The sequence below is a fragment of the Amblyomma maculatum genome, chromosome 10, assembly GCF_055883805.1.
Source record: "Amblyomma maculatum isolate TAMU_Amacu chromosome 10, ASM5588380v1, whole genome shotgun sequence".
NCBI classification, from domain to species: domain Eukaryota; kingdom Metazoa; phylum Arthropoda; class Arachnida; order Ixodida; family Ixodidae; genus Amblyomma; species Amblyomma maculatum.
In genome coordinates, this window is record NC_139353.1 from 26,164,164 (window position 1) to 26,188,368 (window position 24,205).

The window sequence follows — 24,205 nt, forward strand, 5'->3', positions numbered from 1 at the left end:
CGCTTGTTCCTCTGTTGATATTTCAAAAAAAGAAAGAAGAAAACTTTACAGGCACAATAAAAACAATTTTGCACTTCTGCAAGTTCAATGCAACTTGGATTGGGAAATTTTAAATGATTTTTGTTAGTGTAGAATTTCTTCTAGATGCGCATTTTCTCATCGCGCAACCTCTAAATGCCGCTTAAACAGAGCTTGCCACTCTATTTATTGGAGTTTATTTTGTCTGGCACTGCTTTACTAGTGTCATCTTCTTACGGTGCCATCGCAAATTAGAGAAACCGCGCACATAGAGATCAAAAGCTTTTCCGTTTGAAATGAATTGTATGCAATGCCATAAAAAAGCAATCCCGCAAAACTATAAAAAATTTTAATACCAGCAAAACATTGCGAAAGACATTGCCGACAATTTGTATTTTACGTCCTCAAAAACAGATTCTTACAAATTAATACGAGGGATATTTCCTGAGCACTAAATAATACTGCTGGAACTTTACAAGTGGCGGGTATCTTTGTACGTACATATTCCTTGTCGTTGCACATGTAGGATTTGCTTCAGCATAAGATATCATGTAAATTGCCCATAAGGTATAATATTCACGCTTGATATGAGAGCTGCATATATTGTTCGCAGGGACTGATGAACTGTGCAAAGCGCGAGTTTTTCGTAGCATTTCCGTGTAAGATTAAACTGAAATCTATACCTTGATTATCAAGCAGAAAATAGCGTAGTTTTTTATCTTCTTCAAGCTGTATTCGAAGGTTATAAGAAAAAGGACTCTTTTCATCGAATCCCCTTAAACCCTTGACGCAAGGCTTGCATTCGCTGGTCGGGAGCACCTCACGCTGTTATGGTCGTCTTTTCTTGACTTATCTGGTAGCCTTCCTTCAGACAGCACTATATTTTTATCAGCTCTTCGATACTCAATTCCTAACTTGATTACCAGGTGAAATTGTCAGTACAGCTGTGAATTCAACGCTGATATGATGTAGCCGTTCTTCCAATGTTCGGTGGTCGCCTAATCTAAGGGAAAATGTTGGCGAAATGGTCTCTGATCTTAACGTGCGTACCTGAGCCTATAATGTGCTATAACGCTCTTTTTCTAAAATGTCGCCTTGCTGCATTAACAGGCTTAGCATGCTTGAATCTATGCTACCTTTTCGTAATTTGAATTCTTTTTGCTGCCAAACTCTGGCTTGTGTTGTGCGCCTAAACATTTCGTCTGCGACTTCAATTTAATCTTATCAGACGCAGAGTCGTAATGTTGCCTTTAAGGATTAAAAATATTTCAGCACCTGATGCTATGCGTAGTTTCCTGCTTTTTTTTTTCAGTTTTCCTCAACTTTAGCCTAATTCACTGATTGTCTCTGAACTTGCTTCGTCCGTGAAGTTTCAAAGTCCTACCTTTAGTTCAAATTTACTTTTATTGTTCTTAATAATAATAATAATCATCATCATCATCATCATCATCATCATCATCATCATCAGCCTTACTGTACCCACTGCAGAGCGAAGGCCTCTCCCATATTTCTCCACTTAACCTGGTTCTGTGCTAGCTGCATCCACTTGACCCCTGCGAACTTCTTAACCTCATTCGCTCACCTAACTTTCTGCCGTCCCCTGCTACGCTTTCCTTCCCTTGGAATCCAGTTTGTTACCCTAAGCAATCATCGGTTATCCTCTCTTCGCACTACATATCCCGTCCATGCCCATTTCTTCTTCTTGATTTCTACTAGAATGTCAGTAACTTGAGTTATTTCTCTGACCCACTCTGCACTCTTCCTTCTCTTAATGTTACCCCTGCCATTTTTCGTTCCATAGCCCCCTGCGTCGTCCTCAACTTAAGTAGAACCCTCTTGGTTAGCCTCCCCGTTTCAGCCCCATATTGTTCTTTATGTATTCATTATGGGTATTGTTCTTGTGGCTTCAAAGTTTTTGATCACTTTTTGAGTATTGCATTATAGCTTGTTTTTCTACTTTTTGATGTCGCATAAAGGTGGTATGCTGATTCATTTATTTTAATTGTTCTTTTCTGTTGTTTTATCTGTCTTTTCTCGCCAGTTTTCGTGCAAATGGGAAATGCGTTGTTGTATCCAGCTTTACTAGACAGAGATAGAACGAGCCAAAACAGCAGAATTTTTGTGTTACTTTTAGTACCGTGTGGAAACATGATCACTGCGTTGTAAGTTCTGAAACAAACTGGCCTCGTTACCACGTGTTGCTCAGTCTTGTTTGCAATAGCCTGTTGTCTTTTTCGGGCCCCAGTAAGCAATTTTAGGAAACCTGAGCTTGCGTCTTGAATCGCATTAAAAGTTTCACTGCTCAATTCATGGATACATGTAACATGCCGCTTGTCGAACTTATTATTGCTCATTATCACCAAGTTGATTTCCTGCAAGCTTGCTGCATTCAATCAAGCTGCTCTATCCAGATGGTCTTGGTGCATCAGTGAAAGTATCTCGTAAGTTTTCTTATCAAAACCAGAGGGTTTAAATGCCTAGATTTGGCTCCTTATACATCTGGCCTATTTACGACAAGTGCGTGTTTTGTTCAGACAAGAATACAAATACAAATTGCAATATGCAACTTCAGAACAATGTTGTCCAGATGGCACATTCTTTTTGCTGATTTTGCTCCAAATAATACGGTGTAAACCAACCATTGCATTATGGGATATTGCCAGGCTGCATGCGGGCACTTGCTGGAAAAGAAGAGGAAAGCAGAAAACATCTCAGAACATACTCCCTCGAAATGTACAGACCTTAGCATTTTTGCGGCACTGTTTCGAGAACTATGATATGAAATTGATGTTCATCGACTGCACTGTGTTCATTCTGCAACATTTTTTAGTTATCGCCATTGTTTACCGCAGGTTGTTATACACATAATTTAAAAATTTATTCTTCGTTTTGCTAAAACTCCATGCTCCCCATTCAGAACAGAAGGGTGTAAGTAGGGCTACTTGAGGCACAAATGGCATGTCGCAAGCCCCAGAGAGAACAAGGACGGAGAAGGACACAGACAGCTACGAGCGATACTTTCATCTGATGTATGAAAACAACACTGGAAGCATTTTATACGCATTGACACATTGACATCCACTGTATTAAAGGCAGCAACCGGAAATACATGCCATGATTACACATTCATGTTAAAGAAGTCGAGCTCTCTTGTTGAGTCAACAAGAGATTAACTAACGAAGTTGTTTTTATGTTATGCTGTATTTAGAGCATCGTTGGTCGCACGACTTACAGGATCTCGAAACTTTTCAATGACATAGCACTGGTCAAAAAACTAAAAACATACGCAACATTTTCCAAAGTCAATGCCCGAGCAGCCCACAGATGTATTGCCAAGATTATGTTGAGTTCACATTTACATTTCATTTGTATATACATAGAATTATAATGTTACTACAAAACATTCTGTTGTCACAACAGGTTAACCGTCAAAAACGCACAGAAATTCAGCAAAAACAACAGAATTTTTCGCGCAGTTTTTATGACTGGGTATAGAGAGAAAATAATTGTTCAGAAGTTAAGGGTGCTCAATCTGTTCACATTGATGAGTGAAAACTATATCGCACACTTCTTATCCCTGCTTTACTGAACCGCACAGCTGCGCATGGTCAGAGAGCTGCAGCAAGGACCAATCACTTCCATAAACTGTTATCCTTGAATGTGCACAAACTAAACTCGGATGCGAGCGCAGAGGGAACTGATTGACGACGACGATGTTTGCTGCACAACGTGCGATCAAAGAACAAAGTTGCGTGAGTACGTGGTGCCATCTGTAGAGCGCATGAAGTATTAGGTGCTGGAATAACGCAAAACTCGAAAACGAACGAAATGCAGCTAACGCTCTAAAACTTACATCCTATGATGCTAGCCGAATTTATTGCTGTGCTCAGAAGAACATTGTGGTGTAGCAAACTTTGGGCTGCTGACTCTGCCTAATGTTGCTGAGGTTCTCAAGCCGAGAAAGTACTATAACGTCTACTCGATCGGCTATCTCGTTTTATACTATGTAAGAGGTAGTGAATGCGGGGAACAGCTGTTATCTTTTCTTTCTTCTGATAGGCTTCAAATAAGACACATCATCTTGGGACAGTTCTTGCTGGTTGAAAGCAGTGAATCGCAACCTATTCCTAGCTTCTGCTTTAGCATTGCGGCTATCGCCTAGTTAGAACTCACTTAAACGAATGCTGCAGCAGTTAGGCTCTTGGACAGGGCCGCAATCGTAAATAACTGATGCGAATTACGGAATCACGAAAAATAGAATGTTGTTAGTTGCGATCACTATAGTTATACAGCAACTTAGCTTGGAAAATTTATGTTCAAAAACCATCTTTGACCTATGATGACCGTAAAAGGGAATAAGCTTTCATTGTGTGAGCGGCAAGCACTCAGGAGACTCTTTCCAGGTCAACTTCGTGGCATGCTGGAGCTAAATCATAACGGAGGTGGCGTGTACTAGTTTGAAGCCAAACCCTTGCATATAAGCCTAAACACAATTGTTGCCCTCATGCCTCGAGAATAAACATTTTATAAATGAACGCTTGAAAACTGACCGGTTTTATTAACAGTTATTTGGTTTGTTTTGTTTTCTGGTATTTAACGGCTCAAAGCAACTCAGGCTGTGAGTTGGCTTTTTCAGGGGAGGGCTCAGGCGATTGCGACCTCCTGGGTTTCTTTAATGTGCGCTAACATCGCGCCGCACACGGGCGCCTAGCTTTTCGCAACCATTAAAAAAGTGGCCGCCTAAGCCAGGATTCGATCCCTCCTGCTTGAGCACGGTAAGTAAACACTCAGCAGCTCCAGTTGGGTGGCGGGGCGACAGTTATTTATAAACAAGTATTAAAGCGACACACTGTGTAGTGAAAGCTACACTACGCTACCCTTCGTGCATTTCGCGGTGCCTGAAAAAGAGTGGCAGTGCTCATGCTCCAAGACTTGAAGTCACTGGTGCGCCGCGGCTTCTGCCGCTGGCGGCGGTCGCTACAGAGGAGGAGGGTAGCGGCATCACAGCTGATATGTGCGCGCCGGCGCGGAGAGGAAGATCACGGTAGTTTCCGCAGTGCGCATGCGCTCGCCGCCGCAAAAAGATTACTGAGTGGAGAAGGAAAGCTCCTTCCGGCATCGCATGCTCACAATATAAAAGTGGATTGTGCCGAGAACACCGGTGAATTTTGATGCGCTCAGCGGAACGCTGGTTGAGTTGTATGCAACGTCCGGTCGCCCGCAGCCAGAGCTTCCGCTCCACATTCGGTCCAGCAGGGTTGAACTCTAGTTTTGGAAAGCAATGGTAAACTACAAACTAAAATAACATAACAGTTTTTAGAATAACACCGCCCACTGTGGGCAGGTATGACGTAAACATCATTGAGGGCTCGATTGCTTAAAAATTGACTGTCCTGTCTCAACAACGAAGCCCAAAGATCTTACCCTATAGACGTTATTTATTTTAGCGATTGTTATTGCACAAAATGAAAAACAGTTGAAGCTACGTCCAATGGCCCGATTTCCAGGATTGGAGACGAACGTCTGAAATGCAGCTGAATCTATCGATGTCAACCGACTCGCAGCACTAACGAAGGCCACCGAACATTGACCTTTTATCCGCACTATATTATGCGACTTTTATAAAACCCGCTTGAAGCAAAATGTTTAGGTTATGCCATTTTCGTACCGCTTAACAAGTTTTGCAAACAATAATCGCCCACTCAAAGCCAATTACAGGCTGGAAAATTGGACGTTATTGTTATTGTTCGTCGTTGATGAACTATAATCTGTTCACAGTATTAAAGTATATGCACATAGAGGAAGTGTAAGACACTTGCTCTATATGCTATATATTTTAACTAGTTTCTCCAAGCTGCATCGCGTGAATATTAATATGATGCGTTTCGCCTCCCGCGTTTCGCCTCCCGCCTCCCGCATTTCTTATTGAAAGAAGAAATGAAGCCACTTACCAGGAAATCCAGGAAATGCAGACATGGGACGTGGATGACTGGGCATCGGACGTTGCCTATTACTCAGGCGTACGTTTCTCTTAAGCCACCCTCCTCCTAGATTAACGAAGCATATGTAATATTGGGATCATACATCTCTGTATTTTAATTTCTTTCCTAGAAGACCCATCGCATGGATGTTTAAACAGTTTAGTGCAGAAAAACTGGCACGACGTACCAGGAGTTGTGGGCAGTGGATCTGGAAGACCCAACGGGCTTTCCTCTTCTGTCAACCGCCTTAGTTCTAGAACAATGTGGTAGTTTTAGTAATTATCATTTAGTGTCGCTCAATTTTTTATTTTGTTTCTCTTAAATCTGCATCGTATCAAATTTTATATAAGAGCTTGCCGCTCATGCTCTAAGTTACCATTGAGAAAGAAAATGCCCCATTTACATTAAAAATAGGAACCTTGAAATTAACTTCCATCGAGCCATGCGTATTCGATTGACGACCCTCCTAGCATAAACAATAAGAAAGTGTTCTATTTACATGTTTAATTCGCAAATTTTTTGTTTCATGTTACACCTTTTTGCTGCAATTCAAGGTAATAAATGAAGGAAATAACGCCCACTTCATGTGACGTGCACACTGGGGAAGCTGCGAATGCCCAGTGTAATGTCTATTCGCACTTTCATGCCGATATCTTAGAAATATTCTTCAGTGATCGTAACCGCTACAGACCAGGCAGAGCGTTCAGATTGTACCCTTGCTGCTCGCGCAAACTGTACTCTTGTGGCATATCCAGAGCACGACCAAGAGAAAAGAGAACGTGGGATGATGAACGGTTGCTTTTTCCCCGCGCCCTCCAATTTAGAAAATGAGTGCTTCATATATCATAAATCTAGCATACATAGGATGGTACGGGCGCCGTGGAAACACTCCATCCTGCCGAACGGAAGTGCTATCGTGGCCGCCGGTTATGGAGCACTGCGGTGCACAACTAACTACACTCTTGAATACGACTTTTATTGGAGTTCTACGACGCGTTAGAACGTTTTGATCTTGTATGCATGCCTATGTTAAGAGCATTTATGTGTAAAAGAAAATGAAGAACGTTTTTTTTTTATTCAAAGGCTTGTCATGTGGTATAGAGTGAGGCTTTCTGTTAACTTAAAGGAAGTCATGCAGTCTATTTTCTTCGACGAACCGGAGCAAGCTCCGGGTCTTAATATTGTATTTATTGCCTGATGATCATGTTTCCATACGATGGATAGAATTTGCATGTGTGTAATAATTTATTCAAATACCGTGAAATTTACTGAAACGCTGCCACTAAACCGATTACAACCATTTTAATACCATACATACCCAATAAAGCAGCAAACATGTGTTTTAGTGTTGTGAAGAATTCATGATCCTACTTGTGAAAAAGCGTGGCACGCCTCATTCGCTCAAAAATGAGAACTATACTTGTGACGCTAGATACACAAAAGTTGCACTCAGCTCAGCATCAGGCACATGACAGACACCCGCATCATTAGCCCCACTGCTAAAATGAAGCAAAGAATGTACCAGAAATTTAAATTTCTGGCTCTAAATAAAGATAATTGCGCTTCCTTTCTTGCTAAGAAATTGCTTTTATTTTGTGCCGGAACTAATTGGATTAGTGAGACCAATCATATTGCGTCGTCCGTAAGTTAAGTGTTCAGCGGCTTGTGCCCTTTCACATCTATCGTAAAATTCAACACATGTATTTCATGCTGTTCATGCGAAGACACTTAAGAGTTCCCTGGACTGCCAGAAGATCAAATCAGTCGATATTGTCGACCATAAACCCTGACTGCTCATTGGAGGGTCAAATTCTAAAGTTAAAGCTCAGCTACTTTGGTCATCTGATGAGAAGAGAGGAGTCGCTGGAGAAAGATTTGATGTTGGGAAAGGTTGAGGGTCGCCGGAGAAGGGGTAGGCAGCGAACGCGATGGTTAGATGGCATTCTCGAGGCATTGCAGATGAAGCTATGTGATGTTAAGAAGATAGTGAGAGACCGGAAAGCGTGGCGTGACATGGTCCATAGGATCACGAAGAGTCGGACACGACTGAACGCCTGAACTGAACTGAACTGATTTCATGCTGGTAAACTGTATTTTGATTTCATATAGTGAGTAGGAAAGCCACTTCGAATTCTGATGCCAGTTTGGTTTACGCTACTTGCTTATTGCAAAGTGCGAATCAAATTAGCAGATTGCCTCATGCCCACAGTGGTTTTTCTGATCGTTGCAACTCCTCACTAAAGGGGTGGTTCTATGAATGCAAAGTACACTTGTTAAGTGCCCGCCATATGATGCTTCCTCAGTATTTCTTCACCTTGAGATTTGCTCTCATAACTCTCAAAAGTTTTGGTGAAATCACGTAACGGCTCCAACGTGACGCCCGTTCCAAAGTTATATGTGTGTTATTTATGAAATTGCCCAGAATAATTTCGAAGCTGGACCTTAAGCCTAGCTCTATTCGATGCTTCCTCAGTATTTCTTCACCTTGAGATTTGCTCTCATAACTCTCAAAAGTTTTGGTGAAATCACGTAACGGCTCCAACGTGACGCCCGTTCCAAAGTTATATGTGTGTTATTTATGAAATTGCCCAGAATAATTTCGAAGCTGGACCTTAAGCCTAGCTCTATTCTGTTTATTAGTTTAAAATGTAAAATAATACCATAATCAATTCATAAACGTTCAGTGGAGAAACATGCCTTAAAAATAATGACTTCAAACGGTGAGCACTTAATGTTTCTCGTAATTTTTAGTGGAAGAGAGACTTTTACCCTAGCACTTACACCCTTTGGTTAATTTCTTCTAAAAAGATGATATCTATACTGGCCATTAAAAAGTGTTTAAGAAGCGAAATTGTACCAAGAATGGTTTTTGCGGGACTTTTTAGCAGTCCTAAAAGGAGAAAAAAGCATCAAAACAGTGTAGGTGAAGTTAGCGCAAAAACTTTGATACGACAAAACAAAAAAAGAAGATAAACTACGTCAAGAAACAGGCGCTGTGTGCCACTTGTCATCGTCGACGTTTTTGCACTGACATCATCTACATTATGCAAGACCAATTATTCCAACAACACCCCACATTTAAGCGTCAAAATGTTTCTGCGATGACTGGTTTTTCTCAGGACATTTCAGCTTTAGCACTTGAATACCTATTACGTAGGCCGCATAACTCCCCTTATCGGAACAAAGTTCACATGGTAATTACGAAGCCGTAATGTCTGCTGTGGCCTTTTTGAGTGTCTGAAATGTAAATCGGTGAGAGCACCATAAATTTCATTTTTTGTTAACAGCGAATATCTTTTCTCTCTTAATGCGCTCAAGAATATATGTGCTCAGATATGCGGTTTTAGAAAAACGGTACAAAATGTGGAAGAGTTTCACGTATAAACCCTAAATATTCAAAAAAAAAAAAAAAAAGAGAGGCGAAATAGAACCCACATCACGATGTCAACGATGGAACAAACAGTACTGCAGCTGTAGGCGGGGTTCTCCGCGTTCTTCAACGCGACGTCATGTTTTCCTTCAGTCAACGCTCGACACAATATTACTGAAATATTTTATTCTTATTATTTATTTATATTGTAACGCCAAAGACCACGGAAGGGACATTACAGGAGGAGTGGGTATACACAAGCAAAAACAAGAACAAAACGTGGCACATATTCTGCACAATGCCTATACAGAGGGGCTAAATAGACATATGATATAGGTAGTCAGCTACAACGGATTCAGAAGCGACAACAGAAAACGATAAACAGGCGACAAACAGTGGATGTAAAACTGGGTTACGCACTGGAAAACAGGGAAAAATAGGAAGAAACGAGTGAGACAAGGCTGCTTACTGTCGTCCTGCCTATTTAACCTATGTGCTGAGTGCATCATGAGGAAGGCCGGCCTGGACGAGTCTTCAGCTGAAGTGAAGATTGCTGGAAAACGTATCAACAACCTTACATATGCGGATGATACCACTTTAATGGCAGAAGGTGAAGTGGAACTCAAGAGACTTCTGATGCGCGTACAAAAAGAGAGTGAGAAGTTTGGGCTTAAACTGAACATTAAAAAGACAAAGATCATGGCGTCTTGCCCTATCAAGTCCTGGAGCATCAATGGACAAGAAGTGGAAGCTGTGACAGATTTTCTCTTCTTGGGCTCCAAATTTACTCCGGAAGAAGACTGCAGCCATGAAATTAGGAGAAGCCTACTTTTGGGAAAGATAGCCATGGCTAGCATTGACCACCTAGTTAAGAGCAGAGACGTCAGACTGCCAACCAAGATCCGTATAACTCGTGCTATGGTCTTTCCAGTTGTGATGTATGGATACGAGAGTTGGACTGTGAAGAAGGCTGACCGCCGAAGAATTGACGGGTTTAATTTGTGGTGCCGGCGGACACTCTTCAGAGCTGAGAGTGCTTATTAGCCAGCATATCATTCAATATTATCTTAGTATCTATGTAGTATCGCTATATTTAAATAGAAGCTCTATAAGAAGTAAAATACTGAACAAAGGATTATTGCTTCTGATAATTCAGCGGCCAATCCTAATAGCTCAAGAAACCCGCCAGGTAGAGGGGCGTCGAATCCTCAAGGAACACGTTTAACGAAACCAACGAATATGTACGTGTGTGCGATAAAAGGCTTGCTAAATTCGTCTAAATGTAAAGTCGAAGGGCTAGATTTGTGATATATTTATGTGTAGTGAACACGACTGCTGTTTAGCTTCTCCTTATCGCATTCTTTCGGCAAGCACAATTAAGAATTGAGGCAGACCAGTACGTTCATTTGCACGCCTCTTTTCTTGCCGTCTGAGGAATCAAAATCAACTGTTAGGGAAACTGCAGTACGATTCGCTCTTTCTAGAAAGCGATTTCAGGCTCTCTGCTTGACCGTATTCCTAGTTTGCCATTGCTGTAGCGAACCTAGCATTGCTATTTGTTACCTTTTAAACATAAAACGCCACAGTTGAGGCGGTGCGAGGAAGAGTAACAAGGCTATAAACCACACTGAAACAGAGGTTTCGTGAAATTATAAGATAAAAAGAACCCTATTTGAGGGTAATATGTATATCACATATAACCTTCCAGGAATATGGCGCGTCACGCTTTGCCATTGCTTTCGTAGACGGGAAGGCAAAAATTAGATTGAGCACTCTAAATTTAGATATTTAAGGCGATCACATTATGTCATGGCCACAGATAATACGGTGTTTGCCCAATGGTATTAAATATATTCTAAACAAGATCGAAAATAGTCAGTCTTTAGTTATTGCTTCATTACTTCAGACGTTAGGGACGTTGCACTATGCATATTTATGACAAAGATTTTCGGGTATTCGAATATAATAATTTATCAGTGAACGTCAACATAGGGACACCTTGGATGACTGCGTAACTGAGCACAAAAAAGGAAAAAAAAAGGGGCATAAGTGCAACAAAGAAATTCATGAAAAATTGATACGCACATTCGGATATATAAGTCGCCACTCCAGGCACAGAGAGAGCGTAGTGGCTCCATCGCTGCGCTCTTTTCGTTAAACAAAGATGGCGGCGATGCGTGTTGCTGTAATTGCATTCATTGTATGCTGCTTCATCACCTTGGTGCTCGCCAGAGGTAACAACGATTCTCTTATTGATGTGTCGGGGAAATGCCTAGTTCGTTTAGCAGTATGGTTCGAGCATGGGAACGAAGCAAACTTGTGCAATAATATCATACTTTTCACATTTTACATCCCGCTTGCCTTAAGATATATTTGGTCCCATGGTTCCATCATGGAAACAAAGCTAAACTATTGCAATAAGGTCATAAATTTAAGGTTTCTCATTTTCCTCCGGCTTTGATTATTGGGTATTTGGCCGCATAGTAACAGTATGACATCAAAGGCATACCATTGCACTCTGAAACTTGTTACATTCTTCATTATGCCTCCTTCTTTGATTAATTGCTGTTTGGCAGCATGGTACCAGCATGAGAACAAAGCCAAACTATTGCACTAATATCGAACATTTTATACTTCCCATTTTGCCTTCCGATTAGATTAAATGGTATTTGGCCGCATGGTTAGAGTTTGAGGACAACACCGAAGTGCAAGGATATGACCGAATATTTTACGATGCTCATTTTACCTCCCGCATTGAATTAAAGCTATTTGGCTGCTTCCAGCATGAGAACAAAGCTAAACTATTGCACTAAAATTGAATATTTTATGGTTCTCACTTTGCCTCATGTTTAGATTAACTGTTATTTGGCCGCATGGTCCCAGCGTGAAAAGAAATCTTAACTATTATAGTAAGATAAAATATTTTGCGTTCCTCATTTTACCACGAGATTTGATTAAGTGGTTTTGGCTGTATGTTTCATCTTGAGATGGGAGCCAAGTTATGGGACAGGGATTGGTTATTTTGCATTCCTCATTTTACCTCAAACTTTAAGTAAATTTTGTTTTTTTTTTTGCCTTCGCTTTATTTCTTTATCGATACTGCAGCAACAGTAGTATATTGGACATTCTTGTTAAGGAATCGTAATGAACACAATGCATTTGCCGTATTCATGGAGATGCTTCGTTCTGGCATTGAGTAGCTGTTATTTTAATAGTTATCAATTCGAAGGAGAAGCTTTGCATCCGGCAGGCATGTTCGTACATGGAATCGCGTCGTCACGAATGGCCTTAGATCGTTTTGTATGGCGGCAAAAGAGGGCCACGTTTGTGGCCAGTGGGGGTTACGTAGTTTCAGCTAGAGCGTCCGTCGTAGCGCTCAGCAGCCGGTGAGTGACTCCTAAACTGGTTGTCTTCGCTACACGTAGATGGCGCTAAGGGTAGAGTGGCCCTGGTAAAGTTGCAGGTCCAACCGCTATTGCGCCGGGTGGCAGCAATGCAGCTGCTGACGCTACAGCCGCATCATTATGTATGGTTGCACAAGATCTTACTAAGCGCGAACCTCTCCTTTCAGCTCTGGTGAATAGCCTATAGCAGGGCCTGTTGAAGATAACCCGCAGCTTCTGACAATGTGTACACCCGTCATTCCCGCCATTAAACTAGCTCCCTGTGAGGCGCGTGTGTCAGCGCTTGGCTGCCTCAAGGTGTCGTCTACAGATTTAAGTAGGCCGGTTTCATGTGGCGTATACTGCATACGTGAACTGGCTGTGAATGCCAAGTATCGGCAAAAAGTGATTGGTGCCGCGGGCAAACGCAGCGCCGCTACTTGATATCGGGTTGAAATAAAAGCGGTATTTGCTAAAGCAGGCACGTAACAATATCTAATTTTCTCCACCTAAGCGCTACTTGAGTCACGATTCGCAGCATTCCTGAGAGGCGGTGTGCATGGGATGCAATATGCTCTTCTGATTATCAATTTCCGCCAAGCAAGTAGCGTATAGCGGACCAGCACCAAAATTTGATGTGGTTCCAGTACCAATCACACGATATTACAACCGAATATGTCCACGTGTGACACGGCTATTGAACTTCGCGCCCAATACGAGAGGGCTGGAGCTGCTGATTACTGGCTTTATGACTGAAACTAGTGTATCTAGTAGGTCTCATAAATTCATTACAACTTAATTAGCGGATCAATTATATCACGCACCAAATACAATAAATATGACCGAATAAGAGAATATGTTTAGTTAGTCTTTCTTCAGACACGTAAAGGCTTGATTACTGCAACAATCTCGCTTTACTTTTAACATTGAGATTGTCACTGTGGCATCCTACACATAATGCACATTATCTTCCTTTCGTCTTGTACGTAGCTTGTGGAGTGTTAAGTGGGCTAGCTTTACAAAAATAGTTATTATTTTCATGGGTGAACAACAATTTTCGAGGCATGTTCCAAAGTACTCTCTAAACATGAATTATCCGATAGGATTGAAAATGGACTGGCATTCCCTCTAGCGCACTTCCTACAGGAGCAGGATGTCCTGGAATATCGCCATGGTTGATTTTCGCAAACGAAATATACGAAACTTAGTACTGTTGCTAATAGAGACGTATTCGCATCTAAAACATCATTCATATCACGTAATGACATATCGCACGATATATTTCCTTGCGGTACTAGCAACGTTCAAGTGAGAACTTTGAGAAGATTCAAACCCGAGTCAAGATCTTAACGTCGAGAGATATGCAATATATATTCACTGGCGGTACAAATAAAAATGGCCTTGTTGAAAGCCATATATAAGCCACATTTTGCGATGTTGATTATCTCTATAAGGACTTTGGTCGCGTAACCTGCTTCTTGTAGGGTGTAACATTATTCGGCGTTTAGACCTTTATAGATTTATTTGTGCTCGCAGTGTAGAATCATGAATTATTCACAAAACCCCCAAAGATGATCGCCGTTTTAATATCCTTGTGTCTTATTCAAGTTGTAGCAATCAGTGTAATAGCAGCGTGGCTTTACTCAGGGCGCCGCCGTTTAATAAATTATTACACACATTAAACTTTCATCTAATCGATGGAAACGTTTAGACAGAAAAACGTTCCCTCTTTCTTTGCGAAAGGGATGCATACACTTGCGACACAAAATTAGGCCCAAGAAAAACGTGTCTCCTGTGATCAGCACCGTTATAGCATGACGTTGAAGTATCTCCTCTCGTAGCAGTGTAATCGGCATCGAGCAACGATGCTTATTGGTCGATAGCCAATACAGCGCAACTGCTTGGCAGGGTACTGCATTCCACGGGCGCCGTTGGAATACACTACCGTGCCAGTGCAGACAACACAAAGCGCTCCAGTGCAAACAAAGTGAAATTTGAAAGATGTCCCTAAATAACTCTGGTTGCAGGATGCCTGCATTAATGTCCGAGTAGACACCGCGACGGACGAATGTTCGCATGCACCATCCCCAGTACACACATCCCAGGCAGGTGGTGTTATTTTTCCGAACCACATATAGAGTTGCAGCAAAAACACCCGAATTGAATATTTACTGCATGCAGATACTATCAAAGTCATTTGAATACAGCGCCCACAGAGCACAAAACTCTGCCTGCTTTGTATTCGTGGCAGCAGAACCAAAAATATAAGATGCACGCCTCAACGGGTCCGCACGTCACGGCCCCACACAACCTGCTGACCGTGGCCTTTTTTCCTTTAGTGGTATTTTATTGTCGAAGCAAAAAATGTCACAGAAAATTTCGTGCTTATGTGGCTGTAAGAAAAAGGACTAAAATACAGAGCGAGCTTATAAGATAAATACTCTACATGTTTCTTTACTATAGGAAGAAGGCAGCACACCAAAGAGGCACGCTGGTATCACGAGCAACGTCATCGTCCTTCACCACGTGTCGGTAAGAAAGGTTACCTTTTCCTCCACTGTATTTTAATGTTGCAACCACAACGCCTCACACGAAATTGGATGCAAGCTGATCGTAAGAAAAGCTACAAAATATAGAAAATTTGTATAAGGTAAAACTTATATTTGCTTCTAACGCTAGGAGGGAACCACAAGACAGGGGAACGCTTGAGGAATGATAGACTAGACCAGCCCGGACCCCTCGGTGAGTAGGGTTACCTTTCTCTCAAATATCTTTTAGTATTGCAGCAACACTGCCTCATATCAAATTTCAGACCCGACAATTATATACAGAAAAAAGTCTAAAATACAGAACTAGCGCAGAACTAAGTACTATGTGGGTCGTTGCTCTAGGAGGAGAGGAATCCTCTAAAGAGGAATGGGCGAGTGATAATCCACGTCCTCGAGGTGCAATTACAGGTGAGTGCCGGCATTTTTTCTCAGTAATCATTGTGTCTTGTTACCCAAAAGGTGTCACCTGAAGTTTTACGTAAATAATTCGTTACACAAGCTTCTAAAATATAGAGTGGATGTATGCAATAAATACCCTTCATGCTTTGGTAAAGACGAACGCCCGCAAAAATATCCTCTTTTCCAGCCTGCAATTATTCATGACTGGGGCTCTCTTTCTTCAAACCCATTTTTGCGTTTTATGGAAAATATGTAAGAAAAATTTTAGCTGAAGCTGCACATAGTAGATTATCTGAACAATTTAACGAATGAAAGGTGATATTCTGTGTCCTGATTTATTCTAACAAGAGTGTCGACCACGTCTGAAGCACACTCTCTAAGGAGGGAATATCGTACGCCGCTTTAAATCCTGATGACTGGAGGCAGGTGCTCTCTGAAAAGTTTTTGTTTTGCGGCATCGAGGTGTGACTTCAAAATTTTAAGCTAAATGGTGAGTACCAAGCCTATGAAAGTTTCCCTCATTAGTAACACAAGAGTTGTTACTCCACATATTTACACCGAGGAAAGCAATCAGTTCACCTAAATCAAGAGATTGTAGTTCACTTCATCCACGTGGTCCTCCGATGAGCCGCACGTACCGGAAATTTCAACGTTCTTCAACGGACGCCTTATGGGCAATTATAAGAATATATCCAGCATATGGAATAATGTTTAAGTGTAGAATGTATTGGTCGTATGGAAGTAAAATATGATATGCATATATCGTGGAAACAAAAGTGATGAGGTGGCACAAATATAGATGACTTGCGAATTCATTATGTCGAACAAACTGAAAAGGTCCTCAGCGGCAATAAAACAAAATTGTAAGTTTTTATGTAGAAGTAAATAATGTCAATATAACCACAATAAGCAGTTCTTACTCCAATACCTCTCTTGTAGTCATCTTTGTGTTTTTCTAGAATGTGCTGTCTAAATATGCTTCCGCGGGCAAACTAATAAACTTTATGGCGAAGGCAGTGCTCGTGCTTGTGTTCCACTTTCACTCCAATCTCAATTAAAGTTGTTTCTGCGATACAGAAGTAGTGCTCATTAGCTGGATTGGTCTGCTAATCTAAAGTTTGTTTTAGACGAGAAGTGTTAGTATAAAGCTACTAGAAACTGCATATAAGAGAAAGGAAGCGGCAATTCTAGCGTCACAATGATAAATGGTTATTGTAGAAAGGCTTCAGTCGATTAACGAGAGCAAAGACAGAAGGTATTTTGGCTGCAGAAACCAGGGTGACAGACCACTTCCCCAAGAGTTCTTTTTTTTTTTCAGAAGTGGTGAGCACTAGGCTTAGGAAAAATTATTACCCGTAATATCAGTGTTGACTATAAGGAGGTACTGGCTATTGTACCTGGCGATGAAATTGTTAATCAAGTTAAGTAGAGTTAATAACAAAAGCAGCGCCAGCTGAGGGAGAGAAGACCAGTAATAGGATTTCTAGTCATCACGATGGAAAGGCGCTCATAAGACTATGCGGATTTCCCCTGTAGTAGATGTACCGATCATGTGAATGGATTGCAGGGTACTTGTTTCATGAAATGCCCATATTTTTTTAACTTGAAGAGGATAACAAATCTGTTTTATTCTTGGCTTATATTGGAAAGGCAGATGTCGATTTCTGGTTACGTAGAGATTCCAAGATAAAATTCGTCCTTTGCTTTGTACACCAACCCTGTAATCTTTATGTATATTTGCAATATAAAGTGTTGTGGTTTATCAGTTTTGTGTAATGCAGGTTGTTTGTATGTAGGGGTAAATCACATACGCATAATGAAAAGAAATTTCTACGCGCAACGATAACCGTCACTAGTCGAGTAAGGTATTTCAAGCAGGATTATTTGTGGCATAGATAGTCTCTAGTGCATCTATGTTTTTGAATATCAATGAGGATGTAAAATGAGAAACCTCAGTGAGGACTTAAATAAAGTGCTGATGGTATTTTTCGACGTTTTTCCTCGTTATTTTAGTATAAAGTTATGGTTAATGTGCTTCTTACAAAAGAGTATCTCTTCTTTAAGTACTCGCGTTGTCCGGTATTTTCAACGCTGTCATGTATAGACGATAGTTCAAAACCAGTTTCATGCTATTCTTTAACTCTGCATAGTGTTTTCACCATAAAAATTGCACTTCTATAAGAAATTCCTTCTATATAATGAAATTAACCAAGGCCTGCAATCACAGAAAGTGATTTAAAATCACCATCTTCAGGTACACTGAACTAGGAGAATAGGACAACTTGCTTCCATTGAAACTATAGGTTATCTGAAAAGAACACCCAGTAAAAACGTAATGCAACTGTGTTCGAGTGGCAACGTGGGAGAAGTAATCACTAGCGCTGATAACAGGGGTAGTGAGAGATATATCAAAAGAGATAACATTTCAAATATGTGTGATTACATCATTGTACAGGGAGGAAGTGAAAGTTGAAAATTTCAGTGATTAAAACAATAACGTGTTTTTGTTTTCATTCCCATCTCTGTAGAGAAGTCTTCCGAGCTTAACTGAAGAAAGGATACCAACGAAATCCATATTGTGCTGAAACTTCGCAAGAATATTGGACAAAAATTGTTTGCACGGACATATGTTCCAGATTCACGGTACGGGAAAAGGGAAATAGAAAGTAAATAAAGCTATGGATTCTTGGTTACGACTACTTTCTGTATATGTTCTGTACAGAACACAGCAAAGGATGATCATAAAGTTACCAAATTACCATTTCTGAATTACATCTCTTTGTCAATGCCACCAGTAGAGGGCAGTATGCTTGTAAGCAGATAAGAAAATATTACGAATAACGTTGGCGCGACAGTTGTAAGGCCAAATTATGCAAGATGTTCTGTATTTATTTAAAACATAGCAGTAAACCAGAAACCCTTTTGTCGGACCGCAGTATAGAATGGGCACGCACCACACTTGTACTTTGTTTGAGCTGCCGGCTTATTAAAAAAATAACAATTCACATGCAAAGTCGCCATCGATAACCACGCCACTGGTGCAGTAAATGAGTGGAAGCATTAAAATACAAAATGTAGCCTACTTGCTCTTGCTCGAATGAAACTGAGAACTGTTAGGTTTCAGGCATTTTTCTTGTTATTCTGGATTCCAGCAAGTCTGATGAGATCGGTGCGTATCACAATGATTGTGAAAAAAAATAATAAGATGTAGCAATTTTCGTACGCAGGATTGAAAATTTACAAGTTGTTCCTGCGTCTTTAAAGATGTACACATGGAAAGATCTTAAGGTACTGTAAATGATATAGCCCAAATTATTTTACCTCATTCCTTATTTAAGGCAATGCCTCATTCATTTTTTAGGGAACGCAAATATGTTCTTCTACTTTATCGCTTCTAGTAACGTTTTCGCACGCGCTTCAATGAATGCTTGATTGCATGCAGTGCAGCCACGACAATCGGGAGAGTGATAACAAAAGACTAAAGGTATTGTTACTTAGCTGTATTCGCTGTTCGTGATGAGGATGAAGAAGTGCAAGAGACTCCGAGAAGACGACGACGCTGAGTGTTGTGAAATCGGTGCCCTCATCAACGTTAGTTGTGCGGACAGCTTTGGGACTGTAAATCTTCCACGTAACATCTCTTGGTGGAGGTGCGGGGTATCGATACAGGAGGAGCTAGCAGCCGTGTTCGGCAGCCGGTCGAAACGGTGATATATGCGCCTCTGTTTCGCCTGCTCGAAACGTCGGCACACCTGCAGCACAGAGTCCACTGTGGAGCAATCCCTGCACAACAGGAGGTTGAAGGCATCGTCGGCAATGCCTTTTACTATATGGCCGACTTTATCCTCCTCAGGCATGCCTTGGTCGACTTTGCGGCATAGAGACAGGACGTCTTGGATGTAAGTGAGATATGACTCCGTAGACGTTTGGGCCCGAGAGGCGAGCGCTTTTTTGGCGGCAATGTGGCGGCCAATAGGCTTTCCGAATAGATCGTGCAGCTTTTGTTTGCAAATATCCCAAGATGTTAGCTCGTCTTCGTGGGTTTCAAACCACACCCGCGCGGTCCCAGCCAAGTAAAATATTACATTCGCGAGCATGAGTGTGGCATCCCACCTGTTGTGCTTGCTCACGTGCTCGTATAGGGCTAGCCAGTCGTCCACGTCGACGTCGTCGGTCCCGCAGAAGGTTCCGGGGTCACGGGGGTGGGCCATTACAACAGCAGGGGCGGCGGCTGTAGAGGTAGAGGCGTCGGTAGTCATCGTGGTGGTTCCGATGTGGCGGCCGCTGCGGAGATCCAGCTTGTGACAGGGGATCGACTAGATTAACCTCCACCAAGAGATGTTACGTGGAAGATTTACAGTCCCAAAGCTGTCCGCACAACTAACGTTGATGAGGGCACCGATTTCACAACACTCAGCGTCGTCGTCTTCTCGGAGTCTGTTGCACTTCTTCATCCTCATCACGAACAGCGAATACAGCTAAGTAACAGTATGAATGGCGCTCTCGCACATCTCTCACTAAGCCAAGTGTCACTTCTTGCAAGTTATCGTTTTCAACAGCGGCAACTGATGAAAGAGGAATGTGCTGCAAAGCAAACGGAGAGAGGCACCTGAAATGCTTAGAACAAAGCAACAAGAGCGCACAAATTACCTAATTGCGGCGGTCAATCTTGTGGCTTTGACAATGGCCTAAAGGTTTGAAATGCTGTGATATCTTTTATATAGCAAGCGATGCAGCCCTGAAAAAAAGAATTTACGTAAAGCATTGTAGATTTGTGCTAAACGTTTATTAAAGGCTATCGAACAGTCGCCTTTCAAATTTATTCTGGTGCATCAGCCTATGTCGTCCACAAATCGGCCCTTTTGTTTTTGTCGACGTTCGTTAGTTTGAGTGAGAAAGTCTACCAACGAAGGAGGGAGTGTGCATTTGATTGAAATAAAAAATAGCGACCGCAGGACCACGCTACAATTATCTCAGCCGTCGTGGCGCCTGACTTCTGATTGGCTCGCGGGATCGTAGCGCCAGAATTCACATTTCATCTCGCGGAAATTCAGGCAGTGTTTTGGTATGATATGATCACTGAAATAAGTTTAAGCCAGGGATAATTTAATTTTTCTAACACAACCATTGACGATGTGCATTTCCTAAACTGAACTGGAATAGAAAAAAAAAACATAAGTAGATTCCATTCTAAACGAGGAATTTTTCGTGGGAAGTCAGCAGGTAACGTATGAGCTATTGCCGCAGTCGATCTGTCTCGTGAAGACCGCAAAACTCTCTCGTGCTGTGCATTGCACGTTTACAGTCGCCTCCACCAACTTCCATCATTGGACTAAAGCTATCACGTTTCCTACATGATATCGAAATGTTAAACCCCATCCATTTCATCACGTCACGCACACTGCTGCAATCTTTATTCTGCACCGTTGTATAATGGCGCCACAAGGGTCAGCGGCATCCAATGCAGACCCCCGCCCCTCCTTTTCGCGCATTTGGCGCACCAATAACTCTATTTTTTGCATTCGATTGCATTCCATTTTGCCTCGCGCGCTTTCCGCTGCAAAGCCCCATTCGGCTTTATTCTTGGTTTATGCACTTCTCCCCGCTGCAGCATAACTGAGCATGACTGAGACGGTAAGTTCGACATGATTACCTCCCTGTGCTGCGAATCGGAAGAAGTATACGTAAAAACGCAGAAAATGAAGTAACGCATTCAAGTTAGCAGTTCAATCGTTGCAAACAGGCGAAATTAGCATTGAAAGTTTTGATCGTCTATTTCTCTGCCCATATTCGTTTCCGCGCAGTCTCTCAGAGATAATTCACGCTCCATGACCAAGGTAGCACTCTTCGCCTTACCATTCGTGGCGATGGCGTTTAGCGCTGAAGAGCCCTGCCTACAGCTCTTGAGTTGCATTAGTAGCAGCAAGCGCCGTCCCTGATGAGGAGAAGGTGAAGTGTAGGCCTGTGACCTGTGCAGTGCGCTGCTCGATCCGTGTGCGCAGCTCTCAGCCTTCTCGAAAGCATTCCAAGGCTTACGAACCAGAACAGTCCGGTGTCCCGACTGCAGAGTGTCGAATGCCGACAACCGGTCGATAAAATGCCCCATAGGCTAAATGCCGCATTTAGTCCTGTGCAAATGTCATTTAGTCCCTGAGCGTGAAATAGTTAGGTAGCGGCGCCAGGCACTTGCACACGGCGGTGGCTGCATTAATTTTTGTGCTCGATTTTTGTAGCGCCGCATTGGGTTCTTGCACTTTCAAGCAGAATCTGGATGCGCCGCAGCTAACATGCACAAGAGTAACATGCATCGACATGCATATGGATAACATGCATCGAATCTGCATTCAGGTGTTGTCTTTCCTCCTTCTTTGCAATGTTCATTTCATCCTGAAAGCAGGAAGAAAAGCTCCGAACCGAGGAATTTGACATCTTTATTTCCTGTCACTTTTTCAACACCATAACCCTAGAAGACACCTCCGAAGAACATGATGAGAAGGAGTCTCTCAAAGTTATATCATTTTCTTGGTTTGTTTGGTATTCTTCCTTCAGCTAAGGCTTGCGGCGACCCCTAGAGAAATGGAAACTCAAATGAAGACGCATGATATGTTGGCATGAAGGACTAGCTTTCAGCGTTCACTTTGTCCCAGCACAATGTCAGGACTTATCTTTACCTTTAATGGAGGCGAAAAGCAAGGCGCCCGTGTGCTATGCGATGTCAGTGCACATTAAAGAACCCCAGGTGGTCTAAATTTCCGGAGTCCTCCACTATGCTGTCTCTCATAGCCTGAGCTGCTTTGGGACATTAAACCTGACAAACCAAACCATATCTTTACGTTTAATTTATTTCGAAAGCAATTACCTTAGCATTCTTCTTTATCTGTGCTAGCAATTGGTGTAAAAAGTGTCTATCTTGACGGCTTAATCGCTTTTTCCTCGGTTGATATTTCAAAAACAAAAACGTTACAGGTGCAATAAAAACAATTTCGCACTTCTGCAAGCTCAATGCAACTTGGATAGGAAAATTTTAACTGATTTTCGTTATTGTAGGATTTCTTCTAGAATCGCATTTTCTCATCGCGCAACCTCTAAATAACGCTTAACTAAAGCTAGCCACTCTATTTATTGCAGCTTATTTTGCTTGGCGCTGCTTTACTAGTGTCATCTTCTTATGGCACCATCGAAAATTCAAGAGAAATCGTGCACTTAGAGATCAAAACCTTTTCCGTTTTAAATGAATTGTATGAAACGTCATGGAAAAGCAATCTCGAAAAAATATCAAAATTTCAAATATCAGCAATACATTGCAAAAGACATTGCCGAGAATATGTATTTTACGTCCTCAAAAACAGATTCTTACAAATTAATACCAGTGAGATCTCGTGACCTCTAAATATTCCTGCTGGAACTTTACAAGTGGCGGTCACCTTTGTATGTACATATTTCTTGTCGTTATGGGCGTGGGATTTGCTTCGGCATAAAATATCATGTAGATCGCCCATAAGGCACAATCTTTACGCTTGATATGAGAGCTGCATATAATGTTTACAGAGACCGGTGAACGGTATAAAGGGGAGTTTTCCTTAGCATTTCCGTGTACCGTGTAAGAATAAAGTGAAATCTATACCTCGATTACCAAGCAGAAAATAGCGCAGTTTTCTTATCTTCAAGCTGTATGCGAACGTTATAAGAAAAAGGGCTCTTTTTATTAAATCCAGCGCCCCTTAAGCCCTTGACGCAAGGCTTGCATTCGCGGGTGGGGAGCACCTCACGCTGTTATGGTCGTATTTTCTTTGTAGCCTTCCTTTCTTCAAACAGCACTATATTTTTATCAGCTCTTTGATACGCAATTCCTAACCTGAATGCCAGGTGAAATGGTGAGTACAGCTGTGAAGTCAACGCTGATGTGATGTACTCATTCTTCCCTTGTCCGGTGGTCGCCTTATCTGAGGGAAAATATTGCCGAAATGGTCTCTGATCTCACGTGCGCACCTGAGCCTATATTGTGCTATAACGCCCTTTTCCAAAATTGTCGCCTTGCTGCATTAACAGGCTTATCATGCTTGAATCTCTGCTACCTTTTCATATTTTCAATTCTGTTTGCTGCCAAACCTTTGCTTGTATTGTGCTCCTAAACGTTTCGTCTACGACTTCAGTTTAATCTTATCAGACGCAGAATCTTAATGTTGCCTTTACGGATTAAGCATATTTCAGCACCTGATGTTATGCGTAGTTTCTTGCTTTGTTTTTTCAGTTCTCTTAAACTTTAGCCTGAACTGATGGTCTCTGAAAATACTTTTTCTATGAAGTTTCAGTCTTCTTCAGTTGAAATTTACTGTTATTGTTCTTTATGTATTGATTAGGGTATCGTTCTTGTGGCTTCAAACTTTTTGGTCACTTTTTGAGTATTGGTTTACAGTTTGTTTTTCTACTATTTGATGTCGAATAAATGTGCCATGCTGTTACATTTATTTTAATTATTCTTTTCTGTTTCTTTATCTGTCTTTT

At 41.7% G+C, this 24,205-nt stretch overlaps 1 protein-coding gene across 2 annotated transcripts in view; it reads left to right on the top strand.

Annotated features, from left to right (window-relative positions):
• The window catches only part of LOC146175943 (uncharacterized), a 43,560-nt gene extending 25,167 nt beyond the window's left edge, over nt 1–18,393 (top strand). The window contains exons 4-5 of one of the 2 annotated variants that reach the window (XM_084582307.1): nt 15,216–15,284; nt 15,432–15,476. In XM_084582307.1, the coding sequence (XP_084438433.1) occupies nt 15,216–15,284; nt 15,432–15,461 (99 nt within the window). In that variant the 3' untranslated portion in view covers nt 15,462–15,476. Of the gene's footprint in view, nt 1–15,215; nt 15,285–15,431; nt 15,477–18,228 lie in introns of those variants that run through there. The other variant, XM_084582305.1, reaches the window with a different exon arrangement.
• Nucleotides 18,394–24,205: the final 5,812 nt, after the last annotated feature.